The sequence below is a fragment of the Oryctolagus cuniculus genome, chromosome 5, assembly GCF_051225735.1.
Source record: "Oryctolagus cuniculus isolate XC-2025 breed Fujian yellow rabbit chromosome 5, ASM5122573v1, whole genome shotgun sequence".
NCBI lineage: Eukaryota > Metazoa > Chordata > Mammalia > Lagomorpha > Leporidae > Oryctolagus > Oryctolagus cuniculus.
In genome coordinates, this window is record NC_142871.1 from 44,558,227 (window position 1) to 44,568,424 (window position 10,198).

At 42.0% G+C, this 10,198-nt stretch overlaps 1 protein-coding gene across 22 annotated transcripts in view; it reads right to left on the bottom strand.

Moving 5' to 3' along the window:
• The window catches only part of TPD52L1 (TPD52 like 1), a 96,996-nt gene that overhangs the window by 22,835 nt on the left and 63,963 nt on the right, over positions 1–10,198 (bottom strand). For all 22 annotated transcript variants that reach the window (XR_016234496.1, XR_011388538.2, XR_007922839.3 and 19 more), the window contains exons 2-3: positions 9,932–10,047; positions 478–626 (exon numbers count right to left, since the gene is read on the bottom strand). Coding sequence is in view for 17 of the 22 variants with exons in the window: in XM_008263459.5 (XP_008261681.3) it covers positions 478–626; positions 9,932–10,047 (265 nt within the window). In the remaining 5 variants the exon portion in view is untranslated. The remainder of the gene's footprint in view (positions 1–477; positions 627–9,931; positions 10,048–10,198) is intronic.

Genomic DNA, 10,198 nt, shown 5'->3' on the forward strand with positions numbered 1-10,198 from the left:
AATAAATAAGTAAATTTTTTAAAAGTTTTTTTAAGTACATCCTAAAACATGAGCAGTGCAACTTTTTTATTCTTAAATTAATTTCCAACAAGTCTGTACTAAAGCTGCCAACCATTTTTGATAGAAATGCAAAATATGTAGTGAATGTCAAGGATTCTCAGAGAAAAATACCTGCTTACTTGTAATTTTGAAGAGAAAAATAAAAAAATACATTTAATAAATGTTTATAAAAATGAAATAAAGAAAAAATACTTCAACCATAAATCCCACAAAAGGAGTCTGAGTGGAAATAGGTTTCGTTTTATGAAGCTGCTTTATGGTCTGTTTCACATGCCACATACTTAATGATTCCTCATCTTCATTTTTGCTTCTTGAGAAAATCTTTTTACCCAGTTACAAATTCCAGCTCAGTCTGGTAGGAAGAAACAGAACACAAGCTAGGTAAATATTTTTTAATTCTGCGGACAGTCTACTCACGCCGTGGTCGTCTGCATGTCGTGCCAGCTTTTGCTGAAGTTCTGTTTCAACTCATTCATCAGGTTCATGCCGAGTTTTTGTTTGATCTCCACCAGATGCCTTTCCTTCGCGGACAGAACTTGTCGTAGTGTCGTGATTTCGTCTTCCAGCTGCAGGTAGGAGGGAAAACGGTAAGGAGACGGGCCAGACCAGCTGACAAAGTCCATCCCCTGGAGCTCTTGGTGCCCCACAGCAGATTCTGCATCTGCTGGCTTACAGTCCTATGCTTGTCTGGACCAAATGTGGCCCGTACAGGTGCCGTGCTAATATCTCAGCTAATGAAACAGAGTTTAGTCTTAATGTTCATAATGGTAATCAGTGCTCCTTGTTAAAAAAAAAAGATTGTACAGCAAAACATAAACAAAATAAAAATCATCTGTAATCTACCAGGAGATGAGCACTTTTTAACAATTTATTTCTAAATGTTATGGGTTGAATGACTGCTTCCAAAGTTCATGCTAAAATTTAGTTGCCATTGCAACCTGATTAAGACCTTGAAGAGGTGATTAGGATTAATGATTAGGATATGGATTAATGCTGTTTCTGTGGGAGTGGGTTTGGTGTCTCAGGGTGGGCTCCTGACAAAAGGATGAGTTCTGCCTATCCTCTCTCTGTCTGTCTGTCTCTCTCGTCCTCCTTCTCTCCATTAGCTGATCATGAGGTAGGAAAGGGCCTCAGCAGACACGGCCCCTTGATGTTGGATTGGCCAGCCTCCAGAATCATGAGCCAAATGAACTTTTTTTGCTTACAATTTACTCAGTTGGTGATATTCTGTGAGAGAGCAACAGAAAAATGAATGGAAAACACTGAACTTCTCTGAAGCCGTACCTGGATATAATATTTGAACAATATGTTTTATTATACTTTCTTTTATAAAACAACATCTTGAGTCGGCATTGTGGTGCCATGGGTTAAGCAGTCCCCTTGGGACACCCATATCCCATATTGGAGTGCCCAGTTGGAGTCCTGCTACTCAGCTTCCAAGCCAGCTTCCTGTCAATGCACCTGGGAAGGCAGCAGATGAAGGCAAGAGTGTCTGGGTCCCTGCCTCCTCCCTCAACCTGGTGTAATCCCAGCTGATGTGGCACTGGGAGCTAACCAGCAGATGGAAGATCTCTCTCTCTCTCTCTGTTTCTCCATCTTTCTCTGTCACTTTAACTTTCAAACATAAATCTATTTAAACAATTACTACTGAAATTCATGTACAAGATTTTTTAATGGACATAGTTCCTCTTTCTACCATGCTACAGATAAGCACATCTCTTCAGCAATATAAAATCCATCTTGTCATTTCTAACAAAGGAGTTCTGTAAAATATCCAGATTTCAGTGAGTGTTGTTATAGTCTGTGAAAATCAATTTGAACTTCCACAAAATTACGATTTTAAATTGGTTGTCATACTTTAGAATATATTGCTCTGGTAACAGTGTTTAAATTTACATCCTTGTTTTCAGAAAAGAATAAAGACTTGGGACTTTCTTTGTTAAGCTAGAAAAGAATCATTAGAACTCCCCTACATGCCCGGAGATAAGAAAAGTCTGCCACTTTACTAGATGTCTTATTTAAAAAACAAACAGACAGACAAAAAGCAGAAGCTCTGTCTCATTTACACTCCAAGTGTCCCTCTACTTTTGACCACAAAATATACCACTGACTGTGTTAGTCATTTTGCAAATATGTCCCTTGAGTCACCAGAGACAGCTGCTAGAAAAGTGTCAAGAAAGGTGACTGCTATTGGGAAAAAGAACAATTTTACTAGTATAAGGAAGACTCCATGGTGCACAGACAGGAATAATGCGAATCTGCAGATCCACAAGTAAGTACTTCAGCAAGGCAGGCAGAAATATTGAATCAGAACAATAATTAGGATTTTTGCTATCGATAAAAGTCCTGGTAAGCTACCATTGTCTATTTCTTGATGTTGATGGAGAAATTTGTATATGTTCACAAGAATCTTTCCAAAACATAAAATAGGTTATACATTGCATTAACCAGGCATAATCAATAGAACTCTGTCTTTTCCTAATAAGCACGAGTCTGCAGTAGGCACACTTAGGCACACACACTGACAACTCCAAGAGCAGCATATTCAGGACCACCAGAGGAACAATGCTTCTAGCTTTTCTGTTAAATGAGAGCACATTGTTATTTTAAAATTAAACTCCTCCATTCTTTTGTTATCATGTTGTAGTACATTTTTTCATCTTTGTTTATGCATCCTTCTGCATTTGATCTGCTGTTTGATATTTTTCAGGGTTGGGGCTGGCATTGTGATCCAGTGGGTTAAGCCTCCGCCTATGATACCAGCATCCCTTATGGCAGTACTGGTTCCAGTCCCTGTTGCTCCACTTCCAGTTTAATTCCCTGCTAATGCAACTGGGAAAGTAGCAGGGAAGATGGCCCAAGTACTTAGCATGTGGGAGTTCCTGGCTCCTGGCTTCAGCCTGGCCCAGCCCCAAAGAACAGTCATTTAGGAAGTGAACCAGCATTATCAAAAATCTCTCTCTCTCTCTCTCTCTCTCTCTCTCTGTCTCTCCTTTTCTCTCTGTCACCCTGCCTTTCAAATAAATAAAATAAATCTTTAAACATATTTTTCAAGGTTGTATCTCTTGCTTGGGCTTCATGTCAAAAATTAATTCTTTACTAGAAAGCCCTTTTCTGCTTTCCTTTAGATCATAACAGGTTCTGTGTCCTTGAAATTATTGGGAGTCTGGTATTTTCTTTCTTAACAAAAGGTATATGCTGTAGGTTCTACTGTGTAATAAAAATAATGTGGCGCCAGCGTTATGGCACAGCTGGTTATTAAGCCATCGCCTGTAGTGCTAGCATCTGAAATGGTTCAAGTCCCAGCTGCTCCACTTCCTACCCAGCTCCCAGCTAATATACCTGGGAAAGCAGGAGAATATGACCCAAGTATGCTGACACCTACAAGCGAGATCTAGAAGAAGCTCCTGGCTCCTGGCCACAACCTGGCCCAGTCCCTGCTGTTGCAGCCATTTGAGGAATGAACCAATAGATGGAAGACTCCTCTCTCTCTCTCTGTCTCTCATTCTCTTTCTTTGTAACCCTGCCTTTCAAATAAATAATCTTTTGAAAAAATATTAATGGGAACATTTTAAGTAACGAAAAAAGATTACAGATGAAAGAAAGAAGATGAAAGGCTTAAATATGTTAACATTCCCAGTATCATACCCATGTTCCACCAGATATTATGAATGAGCCAGTGAATTATTCACTAATTACATGGGAGTTCTGAGGATTCAGAATTTTTATTAGATTTTTAATTAAATCTTGATACCAAAACATGATAAAGAGAAACATAAAATGGCCAATTTACCAAACAGCATCGCAGATGCTGTGAAGAAAGTCTAATCACTTCAGTAATATGTAGGGCTTAAACTTCTCAAAACTTTCAGCATATTTACTTGAGACCTACATATACACCAAAAATCTACTAAGCAAGTTTCAGGAGAGAAAATACAGACAATCTTAAATTATATAAACTTGCAAGATTCAAAATGACCAAACACTTCTCTTTCTACACAGCTAAGAGTTTGGCCACAACAAGGTCTTAATCAAAAGTATTTAAATGATGATGATGGTGAAATTCAATGTCTCATTTGTTAATGGGATTTTTTTTTTTTGGCTTAGTTCTACTTGTGGTTCTCAACTTCAGTTTACATAAGAGTCAGTTGCCAAGACAGCATATGGAAAATCCATATTCTCAGGTGTATTTTCCTTCCTCATGCCCTAAGATTATGATGTCCTAAGCTTAGGAGACCTGAGTATTTATTTAACACACATCTCCAGATATTCTGATACAGATGATGTCAGAACTGTATATGGTTAGTTCTGTTGTAAACCACATTAAATTTGGAATGAAGTGGAGTGCAGGTAAATCACATTAATTCATAGGTACTTAATGCATCCTTTCCCCTTTAATTTTAAATTAATTATTTCTTTGTTAGAAACGAATAGGGTGGTTCTTTGGTTTCTTGACTCCCAGAGGATCTCTTTGTAGGATATTATACCCAATATTATATTAAACATGATTGTTTAACAAAGAATTACCAAGAAAATAACAAATGTTGGCAAAGATGTAGGGGAACTGGCAGCTTTGTACATGGCTGGTTGGAATGTAAAATGGTTCAGCCACATGGAAAACAGTCTGGCAACTTCCCAAAATGTTAAACACAGAATTACTGTACAATCCAGCAGTTCTACTACTAGGTGTACATGATGGTTAGTTTTAGTTGTCAACTTGACTAGATTAAGGAATACAAGAAACCTGGGAAAATGCTGTTCTGTGTGTGTTTGTAAGGGTGTTTCCAAGTGAGATTAACAAGTCCGAGTCAGATCAGAGACAGCAGGCACCATCAACTGGCTGGGCACCTGAGGAGAACAAATCTAAAAGGTCAATCAGTCTCTCTGAGAGTTGGTCTTAGACATTAGAGCTCCAGGCTGGCTGACCTTAGAACTTTCTAAGACTTACACCACTCACCTGCTCCATGGTACTCAGGCTTTCAGCTAGAACCAAGAATTTTACCTCTTGCTTCCCTGATTCTGAGGCCTAGAGACTTGGACTGTGCTACTGGTATCCCAGCATCTCCAGCCAACAGATGACTGGTTGTGGGATTTATCAGCTGTCATAATCTCATCAGCCAATTCCCCTGGTAGATAAATTCCCTCTCAACTGTATGTGTGTGTCCTGTTGATTTTGTCTGTAGAACCCTAACACAGTAAATATCCCAAAGAATTAACAGCATGTACCCAAACACATGCATATTCACACAAGTTCACAGCAGTATTATTCTCAGCAGCCAAAAGGTGGAACCACCTCAACTGGTCATCAAAGGATGTATGGACAAATTGCAACCGGCTTTTATGCCATAAAAGGAAATGAAATACTGATATATGTGAATAAACCTCCAAAACATGATGTCTCCCACCAAAAGCAGCCTTCTTATTGCCAGCACTTGGTAAGCCCACAAAAAATGTTGGCCTATGTGGGCAATGGAATTATGAGGTTCTCCAAAGTCTAAGGGCATCCTCATGGGAATATTAACAACAAAACACTGCAGAATAGGGTGCGGAGGCAGAGTGGAGGATGGAGATGCAGGGATCCAGTGGAGCCAGCAGGCAGAGGATGCAGGGACACTAAGGAGAGGAGAGGACCAGAGAGGAGACGCGATACCTGGTACACTGAGGACCCACTTGCAGCAAAGCAGAGATTAACACATCCTGGTACAGGAAGTCTTGCTCTGGCTCTTTGGTTCATGGCCACAACACAGTGCCTGACTCAAAGGCAGCGATCAAACAGGCTGGCTCCTGAGATGCCTTGGTTCTTGAGTGGTGACAGGACCCAGCAGGTTCTTTCGCAGATGCAGAGAGAGCTGCTTGTGACTAGGGTCCCAGGAAGAATGTTTGTGGAGAGAAGACAGAGGAGCCGAGTTGTCTATCAGATATCCCAGTTACTCCTATAAAGCTAGAGGTGCAACCGCCTCAATGGCTGTCTGAATGTGTTCTTAGAATTAAATCCTAGCAGTGCAGGTCAAATCTGAATGCATGTGGGATGTAAAAGAAGTGCTTTGGTATGTGTGTGTGTGCGCACACACGCAAGGATAGTAAAAGCAGATTTAAGAAAGAATGAGCATAGAGCAGAGGTGGCTGAAGGAAAGGGAGAAGTGGAAGCACAAAGAGGAAAAATGGCAAAGATCTACTTCCTTTGCTTTTCACTGGGTCTGGGGCAGACGGCTGTGCCCTGTGCCTCTAGAAGTCAGCATGCCACCTCGCAACATGTGGCACTTCTTCATCTCGGAAGAGCCCAGAAGTCAGAGGCACACGCGGAGGTAGAGCACTGTAAAGTATGATCACATGAATCCCAGTAACTGATCCTACACAGTGTCAGGATTCCCATAGAGAGATCAGCATCTCATATCAGAATGCTGGGCTGCATACCCAGCTCTGGTCTTCATTCTGGCTTTCTATTAATGCAGACTGAGAGACAGCAGCAATGGCTGAAGTGACTGAGTTTCTGTCCCCAACGTGGGAACTCTCAGTTGAATTTTCAGCTCCTGGATTCCCTCCCAGTTGGGGGCCACTGTGGGCATTTGGGGAGTGAACCAGTAGATGGGAGCTTTCTCTGTCTCTCAAATTAAAAATAAAAGGCACCACAAATCCAATGCTTACTTTTTTTCTTCATTATGAAAGTAGCATATGTCATTGTTGAACATTTAGAAAAATACAGAATGCTGGGACCGGCGCTGTGGCGTAGTAGGTAAAGCCACTGCCTGCAGTGCTGTGATCCCATATGGGCGCCAGTTGGAGTCCTGGCTGCTCCACTTCTGATCCAGCTCTCTGCTGTGGCCTGGGAAAGCAGAAGATGGCCCAAGTGCTCGGGCCCCTGAACCTGCATGGGAGACCTGGAAGAAGCTCCTGGCTCCTGGCTTCGGATTGGCGCCGTTGCAGCCAGTTGGGGAGTGAACCAGCGGATGGAAGACCTCTCTCTCACCTTCTCTCTCTGTGTAACTCTGAATTTTAAATAAATAAATAAATCTTAAAAAAAAAATGCAGAATGCTGGGACTGGTGTAGTGGCACAGCAGGTTAAGACATTGCCTGCAATGCTGGCATCCCGTATGAGTACCAGTTCAAGCCCTGGCTGCTCCACTTCTGATCCAGCTCCCTGCTAAAGCACCTGGAAAAGCAGCAGATGATGACCCAAGTGCATAGGTCCCTGCCACCCGTGGGGGACACCCAGATGGAGTTCCAGACTACTGGCTTTGGCCTGGCTCAGCCCTGACCATTGCAGCCATTTGGGGAGTGAACCAGTGGATCGAAGGGGTCTCTCTCTCTCTCTCTCTCTCTCTCTCTCTCTAAATCTCTGTAACTGCCTCTCCAACAAAAAAATAATTTTTTTTAAAAAAATAAAAACACTGCACAAAAACGAACATGCATTAATCTATGCACATATATCTCAATAATCCCAAAACCCTGAAAAATTCAAGGCATGTTATAGTGGTCAATCTGTTAACACAGATTGTGCTGAAGTTAACTATCACCATCCTATCTTAGAACTGGCTAGTTATATCAGTGTGCAGGACACAAACTTTGGATACAGATCATGAAGCAGAATTTCAGGCAGAAAGATGTGGAGCTAGTTCATTGTCTGAAAAGGCTCGTTTTGCTCAGTGTTCTCTGGTATGTGGGGTCAATCAGTGGCTGCACACAGATCCAGCTAAACATCCAGGCTAGAGCCTGGCACTGTGGCATAGCAGGTGAAGCCGATGCCTGTAGTACCAGCATCCCATATGGGTGCAGGTTTGAGACCTGGCTGCTCCACTTCCGATCAAGCTCTCTGCTGTGGCCTGGGAAAGCAATAGAATATGGCCCAAGTTCTCGGGCCCCTGCACTCATGTGGGAGACCCAAATGCAGCTCTTGGCTCCTGGCTTCAAATCGGCTCAGTTCTGGCCGTGTGGCCATCTGGGGAGTGAACCAGCAGATGGTAGAGGACCTCCCTCCCTCCCTCCCTCTCTCTCTCTTTCTCTGTCTCTTTGCCTTTCAAATAAATAAATCAATCTTTAAAAAAAAAAAAACCAGGCTTCTTGATCTGAGGCACTAAGCTTACTGAAATCATTTCTGGCTGTGCCAGAAGAACAAGCTGCTCTTTATTGAAAGTGAAATTATTTTAAAGTCAGGCACAGAAAGACTCACTCATTTGGGAAATCTAAAAAAAATTATCTCATAAAAGTTACAGAACAGAGCAGTATGTACCAGAAGTTGGGGAGGGAAGTGGCGGGGGTCAATAGGGGTCAATAGGTGCAATCCTACAGCTGGGTAAGAGGAGTAAGTCCTGGCATTCTATTTGCACAGTAGGGTGACTACAGTCAACAATATTGAATCTTACTATTTTAAAACAACTAGAAGAGGAGCTTGTGTTGTGGCACACAAGGTAAACCCTCTGCCTAGGATCCTGGCATCCCATACAGGCACCTGCTCATGTCTTGGCTGCTCCACTTCTAATCCAGCTCCCTGCTAATGGCCTGGAAAAAGCAGTAGCAGATGGCCCAAATGTTTGGGCCCCATCTCCCATGTGGGAGATCTGGATGAAGCTCCTGGCTCCTGACTTGGGTCTGGCTCAGCCCTGGCTGTTATGGCCACTAGGGTGATGAACCAGCATACAGAGGACCTCACTCTCTCTGTCTCTCCCTCTCTCTATGACTCTGGCTTCCAAATAAATAGATAAATATTTTTAAAGAATTTAAAAACAAAACTAGAAAAGAGGCTTTTGAATGTCTCTCACAAAGAAATGACAAATGTTTGGGTGATGGATGTCTCATATCTTGCTCTGACCACTATATAATAGATGCATGAACTAAAACATCACACTGTACCCCATGGGAATGTACACAACCATTATGTCAATTAAAATAAAATTTAAATTAGGAATATTTAATGAAATTTACTTCAGGATGTCTTGTAAAAGCATCTAGTTTTTAATTGTGCTATGAACTGTCAGAACACACTCTCCAGGGGTCAGAACTTGAAGAGTTGAGACTGGGCAAGGGGGTAGCATTAAGATGGAACTCAAACTGCATGCTCTCTCGCCTGGGGACAGCCAGAGCAGGAAGGCAATGACCTCACTTCTGCTTCCGGTGGGAACAGGACACAGAATGAGGAGACAAGGCTGGCCTCTGCTCCTCTTGTCCTGCTGCCTTGCTGGAGCTGGGCAGCCCTTTCTCTAGCCCTCTTCTCCTAGAAAGTGAAGGGCCTTTGGCCTGGTGTTTAAGGGTGAGTGCGTACAAGGCTGAGTGTGCGTCACAAACAAAAGGCTTGAACCCAAGGCTGTCTTCACAATGAGCCCTGCATCCGCCGCCCTTCTTGGCCCATATCCCCAGCACAATGACACAAGATCTAACTGGGTCTCAGTTAACCATAGCTTTCCTCTCCACCTTTAAGCTTTAGTCTTCTGCAAAAGTGCAGATTCCATTGCTTCTATGATGGACTTTTCCATTAAAATCATTTTGAAGTGTTTGTTGAGCCAAGCTGCTGACCTAAAACATAAACCACTCTTAAGAAAGAGCCTGCACCTAGAATATGGTCATGAAGGGTTCCATCAGGTGTGTCATTTATTACTCCCAGAATATTCTGGTAATAAAAAAAAAGTAAGTGGTGCACATTTAAAGCTAATTGTGATTATAACTTCAGCAGACCAGTCATTCATTTTACCACTGTAACCAACGGTAACAGACAGTCAGCATTATAAAAATACCATGGGAAAAAAATGAATCATCTTGCCATGCACTCATTTATTAAATATATTAAATGAAAACCACACAATTGTAACATGAGACTTATTTCAAACAGCAACTCTCAAGATGCAGGGATAGAAACAGCATCAAGTTTACTAAACATACCTGGACTAATTCTGCCTTTAACTCCTCCTTCTCCTCCTCAGAGAGCATGCTAGAGAAGTCAGCACTGGCTACTGTGCTTTCATCTCTTCCTTGCAATGGGTCAGTCTCCAGCAAACCTTGAGGCAAAATATATAAAACAATGCAATTTTTAAAACAAGTTTAGCCAATTTCTGTCATAACTAGGTGGACTAGAATCACTGATGGATGGTAATGAACTGAGCAGGATTTAGCTTCCCAAACTTATGCAGAAGTGTAAATTCTGAAGTC